The 20,734-nt window shown below is 37.3% G+C and overlaps 3 protein-coding genes across 3 annotated transcripts in view; 1 reads left to right on the forward strand and 2 right to left on the reverse strand.

The window, feature by feature from the left end:
- Positions 1 to 20,734, forward strand: part of cenpp (centromere protein P) — a 55,437-nt gene that overhangs the window by 26,081 nt on the left and 8,622 nt on the right. The gene's annotated exons all lie outside the window — the stretch shown is intronic.
- On the reverse strand, positions 703 to 6,233 carry aspn (asporin (LRR class 1)). Its single transcript, XM_067414765.1, has 8 exons — positions 6,107 to 6,233; positions 4,904 to 5,161; positions 4,164 to 4,276; positions 2,933 to 3,146; positions 1,853 to 1,963; positions 1,604 to 1,697; positions 1,401 to 1,539; positions 703 to 1,318 (listed from the first exon to the last, which is right to left on the reverse strand). Exons 2-8 carry the CDS (start codon positions 5,127 to 5,129, stop codon positions 1,121 to 1,123), a joined length of 1,095 nt encoding a protein of 364 aa, XP_067270866.1. The 5' UTR covers positions 5,130 to 5,161; positions 6,107 to 6,233; the 3' UTR covers positions 703 to 1,120.
- ecm2 (extracellular matrix protein 2, female organ and adipocyte specific) lies at positions 7,886 to 20,615 on the reverse strand. The gene is made up of 10 exons (XM_067415624.1): positions 19,930 to 20,615; positions 16,407 to 16,665; positions 13,507 to 13,695; positions 12,680 to 13,405; positions 12,338 to 12,453; positions 10,959 to 11,094; positions 10,637 to 10,794; positions 10,220 to 10,359; positions 9,048 to 9,374; positions 7,886 to 8,765 (listed from the first exon to the last, which is right to left on the reverse strand). Exons 2-10 carry the CDS (start codon positions 16,654 to 16,656, stop codon positions 8,597 to 8,599), a joined length of 2,211 nt encoding a protein of 736 aa, XP_067271725.1. The 5' UTR covers positions 16,657 to 16,665; positions 19,930 to 20,615; the 3' UTR covers positions 7,886 to 8,596.

The raw sequence follows: 20,734 nt of genomic DNA on the forward strand, positions 1-20,734 counted from the left end.
AAACCCGCAACCTTCAGATTAATGGTCTGACTCTAACCGTTAGGCCACGACTGCGCTAAAGGACGAGTAAATCTTGTAAAGGACAAGTAAAGTAGCATCCAGTTTTCATGGTGCAAGAATATGCTTTAGAGTGGTTGTTACTTGGAAAGTTCAAATTTATTTGATTGGCATACAATACTGTTATCATAAATTCACCTGATTCCAAAAAACATCACTATTGCCTGTTAAACAATACCCTCTCATGGATAGCAAGTACCTAGGGTTGGAAGAACAGGTCCAATCCTACACTGAAGTCTCCATCTGCTGGTATTTAGTTTTATTGCTGAACAGATGTACACATTCTGAGTCCAATACGATTTTTTCTTTTGTTTTTCTTTATTTTTCTAAAGAAACAACATCTGAATTTGAAACAAATAACAGCACCGCTGGCTAAGAAAACACTGGTTGCAATTAGAGTTAACTGTTGCGTAAACGCAACCAACCAGGTGGTCCATACAGATCAATTTTTCAATATTTCTGTGATCTGACAAGAATGTCCATGTCCAATATTTCAGAGAAAACACTGGCAATGAATAAAACGTTATATAATGAAAATTTAGCATGCAATATAAATTTGTTTTATCACTAAAACTGTTAATAAACACCAATGAGTAATGCCCATTCTCTAAAATACAAGAAGTAGAACAATAAACAAACTGGCCTTGTGAATGTTATTTATTTTTCTTTGAGTCTAGACAGTCGTTCCTTTTAAGCTAAAAGCGCATTTGTTGACCTTCAATACATAAGGGACAAATTATTTTAGCACCTGATTAAAAAAAAAAAACTATTTTCCGTCTTTTATAAAGTTGAAAAGATTTCAATGTAAACATTAACTATGAAAACCTACGTAACTATTGCACACGTTGTAGCTGATTCTGTCTTTACTGGAATTCAAAGTCTTCGAAATCCTCACCAAATTCAAGTAATGAGTCTGTAGCCTCTGCGGATGCTTTTGGATAAATTATGTTCTGTACATCACCATGAGGACATGAAATGATAATTTAAAAATTAGAATGAAGTTCATGACTATCTATAATTCTGCCCTCCAGTGGCAAGATGGTACACATTGGTACTGTTTCGCTCACTTTCTGTGGTTACCCAGTTGCACCGAATTGTGGCTGGATACACACCGAAAAGTGGGTGGCTGAATCTCCCAGTATTTCACCGGGTTTGCATATAAACTGATTCTAGTGTAGAGGGCTTTCTTAACCCGGGATCTTGAAGGGCAAAAGTCATTTACTCCAACGTAAGTGATGCTGTTGGCATGCAAATACATCACCTAAAAGAAAGGAAGTGGATTAGATCTCTGTACACATCATGTCTTGTTCAAGTTTCTGTTTGCATGTGCATTTGAGATTTACCTGCAAATATTTCAGGTTGTTCAAGCCTGGAGGAACTTTCTTCAGTTTATTGTTGTCCAAATGAATTTCTCTGAGTTTGGGAGTGCCAGCGAAAGTTCCGTTCTCCACATACTTGATTTGATTGAAGTCAAGCCACAACCTGTGAAAGACGAGTTAATGTTGTGTTCTGTTTTTATCCACAAGAGGGAGTTAGTTTACCTTACCTCTGTAGACTTTTTAATCTCAAAAAATCCTCTGACTCCACTTTGGCGATCTTGTTATAGTCCAAGTGAAGTTCGTTGAGAGAAGGTGGGAGATCTGTGTGGTTTAGATGAATACAAATCTCTATTATTAGACTTGTGGGCTCAGTCAAATTTGTAAGCACTTTGTCTTTCGAAACTCACGTCATCTTTTAGACTTTCTTTCAGTTGTAATAGTCTCTTGACTTTTATAAAAATAATTAGAATTCTTACCTTTAGGAATGGCTGTAAGCTTTGCTTCAGCTATTCTCAAGTAGAGAGTAGCCATGTCATCAAAAGCTCCTGGTTCAATCCCGCTGTTGGCAATTGGATTTGCACTCAGTTCTAGAGATAAGAGAAAAGGGAACCTCTTGGTTTTTTTTTTCTAAATAAGTATTAATTTACATGTATGTATTTGGCAGATAAAGGTGATGCAAAAACTCATGGATCAATCCTTGATAGGTTTGAACCTGCAACCTTTTAGTTCCCAGCCCTATTTTTAACTACAACTTAAGCCAGGTGCACACTGTGCGATTTTGGCCACGATTTGGCCGTCTGAGACAAATTTAGCGAATCCTAAAAGATTCCTCTGATCCTAGGCTAAAATCTGACGTCTTTGGTCGTTAGTTTGACATGTTCACCGGCAGCCGATTAATGAGCGCTGCGATCAAATTTTACCTCAGACGAAATTCTGGCAGTGTCAGAAGATTTGGCACACTATCCTGCAGTGTGACTTCTCCTACGACGACAGTCAAATATCTCCGTTTTTTGAAGACAAACTATGACCAAAACGAGAGCTAGAGATTTCTTTATAGCCAGCATTTCAGTCCCGCGTGTAATGCAGCTCACTGTCACCCAACACGTCATTCATTGATGATATAAAACTCTGGGTGAGTTTTCTTGCGCGCATCCGTTTTTAGCGCGCCTTCACTATCGTGCAGTCTGCACAGTGTGCAGGACCCATTACACCACAGTATCCCTTACTCCCAGATGATCCTCAGTTGTTTCTGCCAAATGTATTCAAATTAAATCTGTAAATGCAGATCATAATGTAGAGACATGGGGGCAGAGGGTTCTTTAACTGTGCCTTATTACCTGAGAACCATGGAGGTCAGTTAACAGTTGTTGCGTCATACACGAATAGTGTAAGATCATGTATCTGATTATATAACTCGTTTTAAGGAGGTCTTGATGATGGAAAGAATGGGGAATTGGATTGGGAAATGAGGCAAGTAGTTCAGCTGTTGAAGCAAGTGTACTAGCTTCTTAAGTATGACTCTGACCGTGTTTAAGATCATCACTTAGGAGACCTACCTAAAACATTTAAGTCTTGCATTCCCTTAAATGCTCCTTTTGGGAGTCTGCTGATCTTGTTGTCATGCATTCGCAATGACTGAATATTCTTTGGGAGGTTCTCTGGGACTTGTGTCAGCAAGTTGTAAGACAGGTGGAGAATCTTGAGTTTGTCCATGTTGCGAAAGGCCTTTGGGTGAATTTTTGATATCTGGTTGTTGAGCAGAAACAGGGCCTGCAAATACATAAGGCGAAATAATAATAAAAGTACAGTGTCCATGGCTGTAGATAGTCATTAATATTACTGATCACTGATCACAATTCACTTTAAAATTATATTTCACAGCTTACATTTTTATTGCTTGCAAACATTGGTTTTGTGTGATGTAATAATAAACATTGTTTTTAAACTTTATAAAACAAATACAACTTCATTTGACAGTATATGTTCTTACAGTGTACTTACCTAAGAAAGTACTGGGTAATATAAGGTAACTACATGGGTTAAGATTAGGTTTAGGGGTAAGTTCAAGGTTAGGACTTGGTTATTATCCAGTTATTGTAATTACTATAATAAGTACATAGTATGTACATGAGAACAAGACTGTAAAATAAAGTGGTGCCCTTGTTGCTAATTAAAATATATTTCCAAGGTAACTATCTATCTGATTAAAGAGTTATGGGAATTTCCAAGTGTTATTGCACATAAAAATACCATAAATATTATTATTTAAAGCATTTTTTTGGAGATGACAAAACCACACCAATACAAATATATTGTTCAGAGACATTTGAAATATGTTAATACAAATAAATAAAATGTATTTTTATGGTAAAACCACTGAAAATATTATTAAACATTTATTAAAACTATTGGTCTGACCAGGATTTTTGAGGCCACTATTAAATATCTGAATACTCTGGAATTTTCTGGAAATTGAAATCTAACTTTGTTGTTGTTGTCAAGATGTGGTCTGTTTGTATTTTTTTCTAATGCCCTTGGTAATTTACCCCCTTTCTTGCTTAGCGAGAGCTTTTAACCATTTTACCACTAATCGTGAGCAAATATTTACCACAAGTATGAAACAGTCCACAGTAGATGCAAATATCAATAACACTCAAAAATGTGTCCAGAATTCCACATAATTCCGCTACCACTGCATGTCTCCAGATGTCCTGGTGTAAACCCAGAATAAGAACACAACTCTTAAAATGCCCTAAAAGCATTTAATGGGGAGTGTTTACTACTTACATAGAGATTATCCAAGCCTTTGAAATCATCTTCCTTGATTTCGGTGATGTCATTGTTTTGAAGATCGACGAGCAACGTGTTTGCAGCAATGTCCTTTGGCACCTTGGTCAGGCCTGACAACAGCATTTTGAAAAAAATTATGAGACTGGAATATAGGATAGGAATGTTCAAATCTGAACATTTTCGTGGGTTGCCTTGAAAGACTGGTTGGCAAATTAGTCTTAAAGGATCCTTATATAATTATCACCCCAATCAGTTGCCTTTCTCAAACATGATCTTGCATTTAATAACCGCTAGACGGAACACAATGGAACATAACTGTGCATTTTTAAGAATGATAGGCGATGTCTGTATGCGCTCTGGGTATGAATGTACTAAGAAAGTACTACTGAATGCTTTAAAATCGCTTGAATGTTGAATTTGACATGTCGTGCATAAGAAAAACTATGCAACACTGGCTGATTAGGCGTTCATCTCACTTGGTCAGACGTGGTGATTTAAAGCCATATGAGCATTATGAAATAGAGAGAAGACACGGTAGTGCTGAATCACACTCACTGTTTGTAAAATTGTCTCACATAAAGTTTAAAAATGACTAATTTGATCTGATCTAATTAGCTAATTGAATAAATGTTTGCGAAATCTGCGGGAATGGGTAAAATTATGCGCAATACCCGCAGTCTCGCGTTGAAAATCAGCCTTGGATGTAGTTGTTTTAAGTAGTATAATGCAGTGCTTACCCTGATCTGAGCACTGGAGAACTTTTTTCGAACACCGACACCCTTCAGGACAGTCTGAAACAAAGTTATCTTCATAATCGCTGTAATCGTCATCGTCGTCGTCGTCATAATCATCCGCATCTTGCTGCATGATGTCATGATGCTTGACGAAATCCATGACGTTGATAGGCGTGTATGGTTTTGCGTGACATAGCGTAAGTAAGGTGAGTAGAAAAAGTACCTTCATGGCGCAGCTTTTGTTTGGATCTTTGGTTATCCCTGTGAACATGAACACAAGCAGTTGCTTAACCTGCGCTTTGTCAAACTGACCATGTTACATTGCTTTTTATTATAACACAGAATCGTTTCACAGAATGAAAGAATAAATCATGTAAATTGGATCCCAAGGATCCTGATTGGTTTATTAGTTAGCATGAAAATGAAATGGGCCAATAGGAACTGATCTCAGGTTAGAGACATATATTGCGCGACTTTCATAACACTTTACTGTAAATACAGATGCTATTGAGATTTGACTACCCTCATAGTTTTGATTTGAATTTATTTTGTTTTTGCTTTTCTTTAGCTGCACACAATTTTAACCAGATGCAATTCAGCAGCATTAATTAAATAATTGTGAGGGCAAAATGTTAATGATTGCTGTAATTGTTGGTGAAAGAAGTTAAAACAAACCAGCTGCACTTTAACGATTGTTTATAGAGCAATCTTATTTATGGACGCCTTAATCATCAGCGTATGGGAAGGTGGCTTGCAGACTTTTAAGAATTGTTAAGGTTGTTCTTTTTTTCTGACGTCATGAACCAACCAGACATTTAATGTGAAATTTAACTCATTGGTTTGATATTTGCAAAAAAAATGTTTAATTTAAATCAAAAAGCCGTTAAGAAATCACCTGCTTTAATTAATATTACAATTTATAATATTTGTGCTTTAAAATATTAAAATACCTGCAAACTGCATCTAAGGTTTAGAAAAAATAAACATGTGCTCAGCATTAAACGTTTTCTGTAAATGTTATACTGCAGCCCTTTAAAATGAATTGGTACTTTAATATATTCCAATGTTGTCTGTTTTATTCATCTGTTCCTTGTCTATTTTTCAAAGAAATAGAGCTTCAAACAATCTTAAGTTTGTCTATGGTGGTCTGTCACAGTCTTTGGTGAAATCACTTATCTCTTGTCTAGTCAGATGAAGAAAACATACCTGATGAATCTGTTTAATCCTTGTTCAAGTAAGCCTCCAGGTATGAGATTAGTATTGCCGTCAGGATTTGTTGAGGCACAGGTCTTTTAATGCAGCATGCACAGAAACCCGAAAGGTGGAGATCACGCTCGTCAAAGCATGAGATCCTTGAATGAATGGGGATGGAAAAGATGCTGCTGGTTCAAGGAGCAGATTCGGAATAAGGGGTAGGAACTGCACGCAGCTCTGCTGGATACATAACTAGCACTGAACACTCATTGTTACCGGCCGTATGTTTCTCATCAGCACTTGAAACTTGGCCAATTTTGTGTGCCTAAATTTTCAATGGCCAGTCTGGGATACTCTCATTCTTTACATTGCCAATGGGTGGTCTCTACTTACCTGACATTTGGCTTCTTGAAATATTACAGTGCATAATATTGCATAATTTGTGGGGTTATTTCTGGCCTTCTATCTTTAGATCATACACAAATTTTTGTTATGTAATAACTGATAGTGATGTAATAGATAAAATAGCTTTTTCACTTTATAATGGAAAATATTAACAAAAAACATAAAATCAAACTCAAATGCAAATACTTCTGCTTGACCCAAATCAGACCCAAATCAGAATTAATAATTTGACATCCACCAAAAATGGCATCAATTTACCAATAAAATCATTGACTTTTGTAACGTAAATGCATGTTTTGCGTTTCGTGACTAAATCATTCTTCGAATGAATGTTCATGAGACCAAATATTGTAATTCTCAATCCAGGGGGGACCTTAATTCTAAAACTAAATGTTAGATAATAACTTTTCCAGACGTTACAGTGCTGTTTGCTTACAGCAGCACAAAACGCGACCCCTCTCTATTCACAGGGCAGTACTGGTGGCGCCACATATGCTTGGGTTTGGCTGGGGGTTTTGAGATGATGGAAGTTCCTATGTCTCATGGTTTCTCCGTTCATTCTCCTGAGTCTCACTGGCCGGCATTCCTTCCGAAATGATAACCAACCTCAAACCAATAAATGTTTGTGGTATGTCGAGTTGGTGCCGTAAATTAAAAGGATGTAGATACTATTACAGACGTAACATGTGAGGGTGAACCGGTTCAGGAAAGGTAGAAATGTGTGGATGTGCTTACATGTTTCAGAAAGCACCAGTAATTCCTTTGTCTAACACACCCTCAATCTTATTTGTTGTTATGTTATGACGTGCAAAACCATGTTGGTAATGTCTCGACCTTGCAAACACTTGCGCAGCCTTGAGATATATTTGCGGTTTTCCACAGCTTTGCTTTGCTTGTCCTCTAAATATAGAGCAAGATTTAACTGTCCCCAGACAATATGAGGGGGTGGTTCAGCTGTTGATTATTTACCCCCCCAATATAAAAATAAATAAAAGCCATGTGACTAGTATGAATCATTGAGTCACTGAATCACGGACAACTTCATGGAAAGCTTCTGAGATGGATTTTTTTGTTTATTCTTTCCTCTCATTTTAGTTGTAGTCTGAAATCAGTGAAACCCCAATTCAACCTCAGAGGCATTTTTCAGTAATCTTCCACATTTCACTGGCTATGATGTAGTGAGAATTCGGAATCTTAGAAGAATCTTAGAAGGAGTGGAAGACTATGATGTCATAGTCAGTTCATTTACAGGGGCCATTAATATGTTTCAGTCTGCAGTGGATACATTAGCACAGAACTTCTGCTGAACGTATCACAGATGTTTCATACTGAGATATTTTAAGAAAGAAGTACAATAGACATTTTAGGAAATCACTTTATGTGATTAGTTTACTTTAACTCACTTTGTGATTAAAATGAATGAAAAATACATAGGAAACTGTTTTATTGACGCTGTATTGATTTTCCCACTGAATTCTAACCTAAGCAAATACAAATCTGTGGACACTTAAATGACTTGAACCTTGTAGATATCTTTCATTTGCGCATCACAGTTCTCTCAGTAGTAAACGTCCGCATTGGTCCTTTCTTATTCGAAAAATGCATTATGTAAGCTGGTTGATTTTGGCTGCCTTCTTTTATAAACACTTAAGAAAGGCCATGTATCCTGTTTTTCTTCACTACGACAGACAAACTTAATACTGTTATGACAAGAATAAGATACATCTCAACATAGAATACAAAGTTATATTCTGCTACTTTTTTCCTTCTTGCTGTATTGTACAGTTGATCCATGCATCCTACAAAGACACGTCTAGACAGGCGCAAACAACGGCAGTATTCTGCCTCTATCCTCGAGGCGGTGATCATGTCTCGTCTTATCTTGACTTATAATGGAAGCTTATAAAATCTCATTTAAAAACAACAACAAAATAAACATGCCAAACAGAGAATCAATGCAAGAATTGTCTCTTGTAGCATAGTTTGGGGACAAAAAAAAAGTTATATTTTCATGATAACTGCACGTTTCAAAGGAATCAAATTTGTTTTATGTTTATGGCTTTTAGTGGTTTATAATAATAGTGGACAAGATTACAGTTACTTAATCCTCTGAGGCTTTAAAACAACACTAGAGTAGGAGCGGACGCAGGAGAAAGCTGTGGGTGGGATTTTCCGTGGGTCAAGGAAATTGTTCTCGAGGCGAAGGGCAACTAGATGAGAGTCATCGTCATTCAAGGGGTCGCAGATGGCGTCTTCTGACACATGCCTGTTGGATGAAAAATGTAACAATCTCACATTTCTATTTATGTTGCAAAAAGTCACTGTGGTAGTCTTTTTAAGGAAATGTATCTTGGGTTAATTTTCTTGTTCTTACTACACTGGGATGTTGTATTAAGCACAGACATTAAAATGAAAACAGTTATTTGCCAAATGGGAAGGAAACTAAACTAATTTCATGATAAATTGTCTGGAAATTGTCTTTTTTTATATCTAACATATAAAATGATAAACTAGACATGCTAATCTTTGCAGGAGGCTAGTGGTGTACCTTATTTTGTTGTTGTTAAGTCGTAGGAAATGTAACGTTGTCATCTCATTAATTCCCATGGGAATAGACGTAAGCTGGTTATGGTCTAGACAGAGTTCTGTCATAGAGTTGAAGGTGCCAAAAAATGACTCTGGCTCAACACCGTCACCATCCAGCTTGTTGTATGAGAGGTAGAGGTACTCAAGGCCGGGCTCCATGTGTGCGAACACGTATCCTGGGATGCGTTCAATCTGATTCCCAGCCAAAACCAGATGAACCAGTGACTTTGGCAGGAAGGATGGAACCAGGTAGAAGTTGTTGTGTGAGAGATCTATAGATTCCAGGTTCCTTTTAGGTATATAAAAAGTAGAATAAGTGTTCATGCGTTTAAAAAACACAAACAACTTTTTCTTCCAAATTCTTCCAAAAGACTATTTCATGAAACTTTGCAATACTTTAGCATGCAATATTTCAGTGCAAACCATAGACTGTAAAAAAATATGGACGTAGTGTCCGTGACGTCACCAATAGGATTCTGATAAGTCGTTCTGAAGCTTAAAGTAGGGGCGAGCTGGGCGTTGCCATCTTGTGAGCGGGTCAACGCGTGTCACTCCCGGATAACAGAAAATGGGCAAAAAGGCGGGATGTGCGCAGAGCTGAGGTGACGCAATAACTATAGACGGCGGATAAATGGCTATCCACTTGTAACCACGCCCTTAATTATGCAGAACCTTAAGGCTTTATATAACGTAAACGAATGAGTTATAAAAAAATTCACCCCCCTCAGAGTTGTCATGAAGATCAACATTAGCCTTATAAGCCAAAACCACAATTTGTACCAGGCTGTAAACATGTTTTTTCTGCTTTAAAGTTGAGAATTTTAACATGGGGCTCAATGAGATTCTGCTCCCTTCTGGAGCCTGTCCCTAGTGGCCAGTTGAGGAATTGCAGTTTACATTACTTCCGTATTGGCTTCAAGAGAGATCGCGGGAGGTTGCCGCTTGGTGCAAACATGTATTAACTAGGCACCCACAATCCAGTGTAACCAGAGGCTTAATGTGCTAAAATGTCAGCTGTTTCAGTGTAATCTTCAAATTAGTTATTAGCATGCAAATTAGGCTTATAATAGAACAAAAGTGAACAACATTTGGCTAAATATTGGTTCCATTGTTAACCTGGTTGAAGACACACACCTGTGATTGATCCAGGCTAAAGGTCCAATACTTGACTCATCTAATTTATTATGTCGTAGCACAACGACGTTGATGTTTGTGGTGTGGTTGAATGCTGTTTCAGAGATTTCTTCAATCAGATTGTTTTCAAGGTACAACTCCTAAACGTCAAAGAGAATATAAAGTACATTATACAGTTGTTACTTGACTAAGCAATTACATTTTGAGCAGCTTCAAATGACTCTGTGGTAAAGTCGTGGTGTTGGTTTGCCATAATTGCTGTTTAGTGCCACTGGTTTCCCACAGGTACTGTAAAACCATTGCTGATTTGTAGCCCACAAATTTGAGTGCAATTAAATGAAAAACATTGTTTGACTAAATCAGGGGTTTCTCTAGTTCTTGATGTTCCTTGACTGCAGAATAGTTTTCAAAACTTACCAGTAGAGATGAAGGCAGACCCTGAGGAATGGTACGGAAATGGTTTCTGCTTAGCCGAAGGTAAGTCAGCTCTTTGAGGGGCTTAAAGGCCTGTGGATTCACATTACCTTCACTGAGCAAGTTCCCCTCCATTTCCAAAGTAACCAGACTGCTGAGACCTTCCAGGAATTATGAAGCAATTTGTGAAAATATTGTGTTTTCATAGTACAACATTAGGTAAGGAACATTACATGCTAGTTTTAGCTGATTAAATGTCAGTATTTTTATAGATGTTCCAATTATGCTAACCTTTATACATAGCAATTTTTCGTAACTGTTTTACCTTCAAAGCTGTTTTCCTCAATTTCTTTTAGATTGTTCTCATTTATCTTAAGTTCCTGGAGTGTTGATGGGAGCTCAGGGGGAATTTGTTCCAGAAGGTTTCCATCCATATACAGGCGAGACAGGAATTTAAGACCCTTAAAAAAAAGTTACATAAAAATCACGTCATCAATCTTTAGGTGCGAAAAATAAAGGTCATATTCAATAGGCTTTTGAAATCCTTCAGTGAAAGTTTTACACTTTGTTTTTCTTGCAATGTTTTGGATACCTATTAATGCTGACGTGTATGATTGTGATGCAAATGTTTTCATGGTTATCAGTCCCTAAGCTAACTAAACGAGCAGCTGTTTGGACTCCATTTGCCATATTTCTATCATATCTGATTGTAACTCCAAGCTTTCTGATGAATTGAACAGTCTTGGTGCTAGGTATTTTTCAAAAACTTCATCATTTGTTTCAGATGATGGGCATATTTCTACTGGTTAGAACCCAGTGAAAATAGGAAAGACTAGCATAGTATACCCTCTGTTGTTTCACTTGAACATGTGCCATGGAATTTTGTTTTTATTTGAAAAAAGTCATGGCTACAAGTGTCAAGTACAAGTAGGTATAGTGTTTGTATTAGAGCAAGATTTGTGAAACTTTTATGGCAATGAACAGAGCAAAACATTGGAAAAAAGTTTAGTTTAGCACTGTCAGGTTTGCAGATGGTACTGTTTTTGCACGGCTTTAAACCGTTATGGAAGAAAAATTTGCTTCTGTAATTCAACTAAAGTTCAGCTGGAAGACATGAAGTAATGTTCATATGATTTTCTGAACAAGAGGCAGCAATGGAAAGGAACATTATCTCAATTGCCAGAATGTTGTATGATCCTACAAGCTAATCAATGTACATGTCGGTCTAACTTAGCAAATTTACACTCAAAATGGGTCTGTTTTCATGTCAACGATGTCCAATTATTTGCACTTTTAATATTTTCTGTCCGTCTCTACATTAAGCAGACTTTAAAAAAATTCCAACTGCATTATGTGAGATTAGCCTTTTCGTTGCAGCCTTAGTCAAATGCCTTGCTGATTGTCAAAATCACTTTATTGGCAACATTCAAGGCTTGGTACTGTAAGATCAGTTTATCTCAAGTCTGATGCAACTAAATAGTATGATCATACACAATATTTGCACCTCAGCTATTCAGTCTTGTACCAAATGTTTGGCGTTAAAGTGTGAAACGTGAACATTTTGTTCTCCAAACAATTGCAAATTTGACTAGACAAGCCAAATTGCAGTTGGATTATTTGAGAGGTCAAAATGTTTTTCTCACTAAAGAAAAAAAGGCTGTTTATTGCTGATGAAGTATGCTGCAAACTTGTACTTTTACTTACTTTAAATGCTTGAGGGTCTATGCCAGAGGACAAGATCTTGTTTTTACCCAAGTCAATCCATTCTAGGTTGGGAATGCCATTAAATGCTCCAGCTGGGATGGTTTTGATTTCATTGCCTGAAATTTCACAATCATGACAAGTTATCAAAATCAGCCTCACTGGGATCTGTATACATAGACATGGACTGTGTAAACACTGGCATATGTACTGATTTAGGCTTAATTTCTTGCATGTGTCTTAGGTAAGTGATCTAAGTTCCATTTCAGTGCCTCAGTATCAATTCAATTCCAGTATCTCTCCACGACCTGTAAAGGGGTTACATGGGGATGTGACCTTCCTCACCCTGTAGGCTGAGTGATTTGAGCTCAGGGATGGACAGTGGAGGAATACCCATCAGTTTAGCATTTTCACAGGTGATAGTGACATCAGAGATCGAACAACCTGCTGGCAGCAATGTGGTTACCCTCTCAGACTCCTCCTCAACTACTTCTGGTTCCTCTTCCCTTGGTTCAGTGTCCTCCTCGTCTGGTTCGGTTGGCTCTTGGAGAGATAAGATAGGAGGACCTGCTGTTCTCGTTGGTGAAACGGGTGGCATTTGAAAAACGTCTCCCCTCAACCAAACCATGTCCTCGTCTTCAGTGGCCTCGTCCCCGCGGAGTGCTTCCTGGGCACGTTCGGCTGCTTCCTCCAGAGCTCTCATCATTTCTTTTTGCTCTAACTCTAGCCTACGAGCCCTGTCCTCTTCGGCCTTCCGCTGTTCTTCCATCCTTCTTTTCCTCTCTTCTGCGGCCGCTCTCTCCTCTTCCTCCTCTCGTAGCCTCCTTTGCTCCTCCTCTTTTTCTCTGGCTTCTTTGGCCTCTTTTAACTTTCTCCGTCTCTCGGCTTCTTCTTTCTTCTGTTTCTTTCTCTGCTTTCGCTCAGCGTCTTTTTTGCGAATTCGTTCCTCTTCATCCTTTTTTTGTCTTTCTTTCCTTGCTTTTTGACTTTGTGATATTCCGATATAGGGCTCGGTGGGATCGTTGGGAATGGGAGAGTCACCGGAATACTCTGGGGCATCGACAACTGGGACTGTGGCAATTGTGCATTCATAAGATAAGGAAAGATCAAACATAACAATTAATATACAAAATAATGTGGCAGGCAGTGTTAATGCCATGCTTTGTCCAAACCTGGGTCGATGCAAATTGGGCAGCACTCTCCAATTCGTTGGAATTTGAGTTGGCACTGTAGGGCGGGACACAGTATTTGGTCGCAGACCACCTCACCCCTGGAACACAGGCAATTCACGCATGGCTTCGGCGACCACACCGTTTTATCGTACATTGTGATGCCTCGAAATACACAGTGCTCTGTTTTTCCTGGAATAATTACAAACACGAAAGGAATTTGGAAATGTGATTGATTTTTATACATACTCATTCAAATCAGTGCAAAATTGAATTGAAGTGAAGTTTTCCAAATGCTGCAATGTAATCACTGCAAAGAATTAGTTCAAAATCTGACCTGTGCTAGCATGAGTTGGAATGCACATACACTAAATACGAGCTACAGCCAAACCAGAGAAAAATGTCAGTTTTGGTACAATTTGAGCTTTTCACAAAAAAAGTGTTCATTAAACCCTCGTCTAGTGGTTCCAATGCTCTAAATAGCATTTGAACATCTAAAAATATCTTTATTTGTAAATTTTCTGAGAGCAGTACCTTTCCCTTTTCCATGAAAATGGCACTATTTCTCCTCTGCTTGCTTCTCAACCACTGGCGCTTCCACTCAGCAAAATTTTGGTATCATTTTAAAGCACTCCAACTTTATGAAGATTCTTAGTGAATTCTCGATGGCTTAGTCTGAACCAATGAAATGCGATTTTCATACTCATGCTGATGTAAACAAAACGATCTTACTCACTGACTGAGAGATCAGACACATGCGTAGAAAGAAGCCTCAGATATTGCGTGATCCTGATATACATAGAATTACAGTATTTCAAAATATCTGTCTTGCCAAGTATTCACATTATCTGTTTATGTCTTAAGTGAAAGTTTGGTTGAGGAAAACATACTGCTTATACAGTAGGTCAATATATCTCTAGGGCCAGGACTTTAACGTGTTAATTAAGATTAATTAATTATGTGACTTTAACGCGTTCATTAATTACGCAAAAAAAAAAAATTTTAACCGCACTTATTTTTGCACCGCGGAACGTTTTTCAATTAACGAGTTTCGACGGACCGATTATACTGGAACACCAACTAGCGCTCCGGAGTCACGACAACAACAAACCATGAGTGAACATGAACGAAGAAGCTGATGAGACTGCTTTGCTTGGCCCCGTGGATGGGAAATTTTGTTTTAAAAAATGAAAGAATGGAAGCGTCGTCAAGAGCATGGTTGTGTGCAAGCTAAACAACAAGGAATTTGCGTATCACCGCAGCACACTGAGCCTCAAATATCACAAATATGCTTTTGCTAAACTTAATGGCAAACATTGCACTGCTAGACTGAAATAAATAAACAATATTTTGTTGATTAAGCTTATGTATTCATTATTCAATGGTATACTAAAAATACATGTGAAAAAATACTTCTCATTGTTCTCAGGTCAAATATTTATATGCAATTAAAATGCGATAAATTTCGATTAATTAATTACAAAGTCTCTAATTAATTAGATTAATTTTTTTAATCGAGTCCCGGCCCTATATATCTCATTATGTTTTTCACTCAAAATTGTGGTTGAATGTATATTTATTTAATATATATTAATATATATATATATATTTTTTCCTGTAGATATATAGGTTTTGACTTGGTGTGTCAAATGTGGTGTTATTAACAGGGAGTTTAAGGTTGTAAGGTGAAATTGTTTTGGAACCTTCAGAAAACTTGAACTCAGTTTTTCTCAAAATTTACTTTGCTGACTCTATCGACTTCAAACAGGTGTAGCTCATTAATTTTCTGATTGAAACAAATCATACATCATGTTGAAGGTTTTTTAATAGAGCATGTAAAAAATAACTCATTTTTTAAAAATGTGCTCATTTGCGATTCATTTTGCCAGCACGGGTTGCAAATAATAAATCTTTTATTAATCAATTTGATTTTTTTAAATTTTGGTTTTCCCAAGACACCTTGAAAATGTTCAAGGCTGTCACTTCGATCATGTTAATTTGATTTATAAATTATTAAAAAATGTGATTACTAGAAAAAAATCTACTTTTAAAAATTGCAACAATTGGCAACAGAAGCCACATTTGTACTGGGCTGTTAGACAATTTTGGAAGCTAACACACCTATTAAGGCCCATCTGGCCCAGTGTTTTGCATATAATGCATATAATCTGGCTATAAAACAGCTATATATAGCAGTCTGTCGCAACACTATTTTCCACATGGCAAATATCTAGTACTTCTACCTACATTCTCATGTACAGCGATTTTAGCCATTCAAATTCCTCATATAATGGTGTACACATGCTAGCAATACCGTCGTAAAATGTATCTAATGGGAAGGAAGTTTTCTTTCTTTATTTTTTTATTTGTATTTTTTTATGGCGTCTTACTGACCACATTTGTGCTGGTTTTCTATTTTTTACAGATCTGTTATTGACATTAATGCTAAAGACACTTACTGTGTTGTTGATATCATCCACACTTTTGCTGTGGTGCAAACGGATGTTTGTGTTTTGTGAATTGCAGGGTCAGATGTTGCCAGTGTATAATCATGTGGTCAGTATTCAGTCCTGAGCATCACCACCCTGGGCAGAATGGTTATGTTCTAAACCATAAAAACTAACCATTCTGATCTAAAACCCTCTAGGGCAATTTCAAGACTCTCAATGTATACTTGATTTTTATGGCTTTTTTGAACCTGTCAAAGGGCAACATCTACTTTATCTAAAAAAAATTATAAAAAAATCATACATGCTAATTTTCCCATGGTACTAGTAATAACACTTTTCTATTTTTTTAAATATTTTTAGAGTAACTTACACACACACACACACTTAATCTTTATATTACAAAAAAAAAAATGAATACAGTAAAAATTGTCAACAGCTATTGTCAACACTAACCTGCAGTCACTTCGTAGTTTGGCTTTGGCTCTTTTCTGTTCTTGTAGGATTCAATGAAAATAGATCCATCTTGTCCATTGCTTTCTGGCGATCTTCCCTGCTGCAAGGCTGTAATTGACGTTTGTTTTCTTGCTCGTTTTGGTCCAACACCTCGTCTTCTACCTCGTCCAAAAGGACGTCTCTGCTCTTCTGCTAGGGTGAAGGTCAGACAGGCGAAGAGTGACAGTGCCAGAATCAGGTTTAGTTTCATGGCTGAAACCTGTGGGATAAAACACAGAGGCATCTCAGCCCTACGTGTTCCTCATATAACTCTGTTAATGCATACTGTCTGCGTACACATTTCCATAATGATAAGTTACGGCATCACAGGTGATCCAGCCTCAAACAGCTTGACCTTGGAAAACCAGACAGCTTTGAAGGAATAGTAGCCTTTAACACCTTTACTGTAAGAGAGTAAAACTGTTATTTAGGTGTGTCATGAGTGGTGTTTAGAGGACTGCAGGAGGTTCTAAGTATTATGTTCAACTGTAACAATCATAGCACAGATTTTAGAAAGAACATACTTGGACTCGATGACACTCATACTCCCAGTGATGAGAAGTGCGACTCATTTACGCAAATTGGTTCTTTTGAAAAGTTTGTATAAATTTTGTCATCACGTCAGTGTTTCCAGATATTCCGATGTCCCATATTAAATGATCTAATAAAGCCATGTGCACACATGTGTTGCTATTTATTATGGTTTTCAAGTTTTATTAATAGCTTTTATTTTCAGTTCATTCAGTTCAGTTTGTTGCAGCCACAATGCAGCTCATAATTTTTTTTCCCTTTAGAACCTAAATATGATTTGCATGATACACGCGTGTGTGTATAAAGTGAGTTAATTAGTACATTTCACAAATAATTATATAAGACAACCCTCCCCCCTTTTCAAGATGTACCTTTTGGAAAAAGGCTTTTTGATAGAGAAAATGCTTTTATTTGAAAATTATTTTCATTCTGCATATTTTTCATATTAATATTTTTGTATTGAAGGTATAGCAAATACTGGTAAAATGTTCTATTGATCACATTTAAAAATAAAGCGTATTTGGTGCCACCTATTGTTGCGGGTGTATTGTTGACACTTAAAAGTCTAGATCCTGAATTTTAAATTTCCGGTACAGACTGCACAATTTAAATGTGTCATTAACTGGCTTTTAAAAAAAAAAAAGTATACTGTTGTCTGAGGTCAACTTATGACATTCACATGGGTTTTACATTCAAAAACATCATAACTAATCATTAATAGGCTATTTTCTACACTGGTTTTGAGGCTCTCTCCAAAATGCTGGGTTTTGATGGGCGTGCCGCACTGAAGACTTAGAAGTAAATGCCCACGGTTAGGATTGGATAAGATTTGCATATTTAATGAGGTTCTGCTCCCCTAACAGTTCACATGAGGGATGGATTGTTTTGAAAGCAGCAACTGGAATAATTCTTTGATGGGCTCAGTCTTAAAACATATTTATCAAACAAACACAATGATTTATTTCTCATCCACCCGTGTTTTTTTTATTATTATTATTTAAAAATTGTATTACTTGGCCTGTCCGATCTGTGTATATAAGTGCAAACTGCGCACTCTCTTCAAACACAATGCAGATCAAGAAATTAATGTTATTTCACTATTTAAGATTCACTGGCCTGCTAACATGCTTACGTTTTGGTGGCCCGTCTGGAAAACACATAGCCCTGGGACGTTGGGCTTTGCGAGCCCTGGGAAATCCTGAATCGCAGTGAACCAACAAATAAGGGATTCTCCAGCCTGTGACAGCGTGCTGGAATACTCTGTTAGACTCGTCATGTAAACATAATCAGTACGATCTGTAACAATGCAATACTATCACATATAAAAAAACATGTTTTACTCACATTAGTGTGTTGCACCATTCCTGTCGTATCCAATATAGAAGGCACAGAATTGTTTTAATCTCAATATGTCTGCAAATCCAGTGTCTTGTGTCTTGTTTACATAGAGGCGGCGTTTCACCCTTCTAATACGTCATTGATTTGAGAGCCTCATTTTCTGAGCCTGGTGTCTATAAAAGCTTTCCTTTTACTAACAAGGAAATTTTCAGCTCCGACACTTACAGGATATTCTTATATCCATGGCCTTTTTTATATCAAAGGCTCAAGAGAAAGTTGATTTCTCAATTCATCACCCTTTTAAACAATCCTAAAAGATCATTACAAATCACACTGCAACATGGATGTAATTAATGTTGGTATGACGTGCATGTTGACTGTACGATGATGACACCTATCAACTCGTTGGCTACGATGCAAGTTAATATAGAAGGCATCAGTGCGGTAGTGGTAAACAAAAAGACTTGCTCTGCTTGAAGTCTGCATTGAGACAGCTCTGCATTGTTTTCTATTTGGAACAATGGGGTAATATTTTAATTTATATATATTTATTATTTCTCAATGTAAAGTGATCTCTTAATTTTTTTCAGAGCTGTGTATATATATATATATATATATATATATATATATATATATATATATATATATATATATATATATATATATATATATATATATATATATAATATGAAAATAAAATGTGGAGTGGTAAAGGAAATGTACACTGTGTTAAAAACTATAAATCTGGCAGTATTTTCCTAATGGCAAACATATTATCAGTTTACATTAAAAATTATTTGCAGAACAGTAAATGAATGGTTATTTTAGGTTTAAATTATTATAGGAATGGAAACTCTTTACACTTTAAATCTAGTAGCAATTTCAGAATGGTAAACTCATTCTCCTTTTTTTCTGTCATTTGTCACACAGTTTGAAGTGTTTGCAGAAGAAAAGCCAAGCCAGAAAAGGAAAAGATGACAACACAGAATACCCAAACTTACAGTAATGGGAAACAAGAATAAAATCAACAGCTGAGCAATGCTGATATGTGCGCAGTGGGCGTCTACAAACGTCAATCCGACCCTCAGGCAGAGTCATACGGTTAGCATTAAATCAGAGCTGCGGTGAGATGGAGAAAAAAAAGAAAAGTAGACGAGGGGGAAAAGCGTTTTAATTAAGCTCTTTAGGATGACCAGGCTCAGATGGAAAGAATCTATAAAACCTACAGCTTAGACAGAACGAGAGGGGCGAAATATATGGCCATGAGTAAAAACATCCTGGAGGGGCGTGCATGATACAGGGTCCCCCTCTCTCAACTCTGTAATGAAAACCAGCTACAGTAAAGCTATAAGTTCTTTTACAATCCTGCAGCTGTGTCTTTGTGCTTTAGCGATGACACAGACCGATTTCAAAAGACTTTTGTCGTCACTCCTGATGCGTTTAGTGGAGATGTTCCAAACTGCATGCAAAGAAAACTTTTCATCTCTAAACCCATGTAAATATGACATGCACCCCGCAGACGGAAGAAGAAAACAATTAGCGTTGTACACAAAGTGTTTTACGACATTACTGAGGGTGAGAGCTGAAAGAGAGGAGAGAGTCATTTGTACGTTACCACTGGTTTCGGGCGGTTTTGTGAGGCCAAATATTTCCGCTCTTTCCCCAAAAGCTGTGGGATTTGCCAGCAACGCAAGAAGTGTGTGTGCGTCTGCTCCGCAGCAAGAAGGCTGATAAATGTCAAAAACAGACAGGGGCTGCTCTAGCGTTTAGTCGGGACTCGCTCGGGCAGAACTTCTCCAGTTCTGTCTCTGAAAGATTCAGTCAAATGAGGGTCGTGACAAGATACTGCCTCTCTCAGGCAAAAGAACTTGGTGATTTTGTGTGTCCTAATTACTAGGCTACTAAGGGTACTGTACTCAAACAGAGAGGTGGCACCTTGCTTGTCATTACCACCTCTTTAAAAGCATTGTGTGAAAGCTGAAGATTTTAGCTTGAATGAGCTGATCAGAGGGTGTCTGGACTGGTTTTCTGGTGTTTCTGAGCGGGTTTTCTAGCTGTATTGGTCGACCCCCTACTGCCTAATGAGACTGTCCCATCTCGCATTTCGGAGGGTGGGCACGTTGAGATGAAAACAAAGATCTCAACTAACTCGCCTTACAGTTTTGTACACGGAGGGGTTGTAGTCAAGCAGCTGTGTGCTAAAATGAGCTAATGTCCATTATTTCATTTATATGCCTCAAAAGAAGGACATATTAAAACAAAAAGTATCTTTATAATGTATGATACAGATAAATATGGCTTTGATTCACACGAGAAGCTGATATCAAACATTTTAGACAAAATTTGGCCAGTTAGCTTGTATATATTTTGTCTGCCAATGAAAATATTTCCCAGGGGAAGCTAATCAAGCTTTGCGTGTC

The sequence above is a fragment of the Pseudorasbora parva genome, chromosome 14, assembly GCF_024679245.1.
Source record: "Pseudorasbora parva isolate DD20220531a chromosome 14, ASM2467924v1, whole genome shotgun sequence".
NCBI lineage: Eukaryota > Metazoa > Chordata > Actinopteri > Cypriniformes > Gobionidae > Pseudorasbora > Pseudorasbora parva.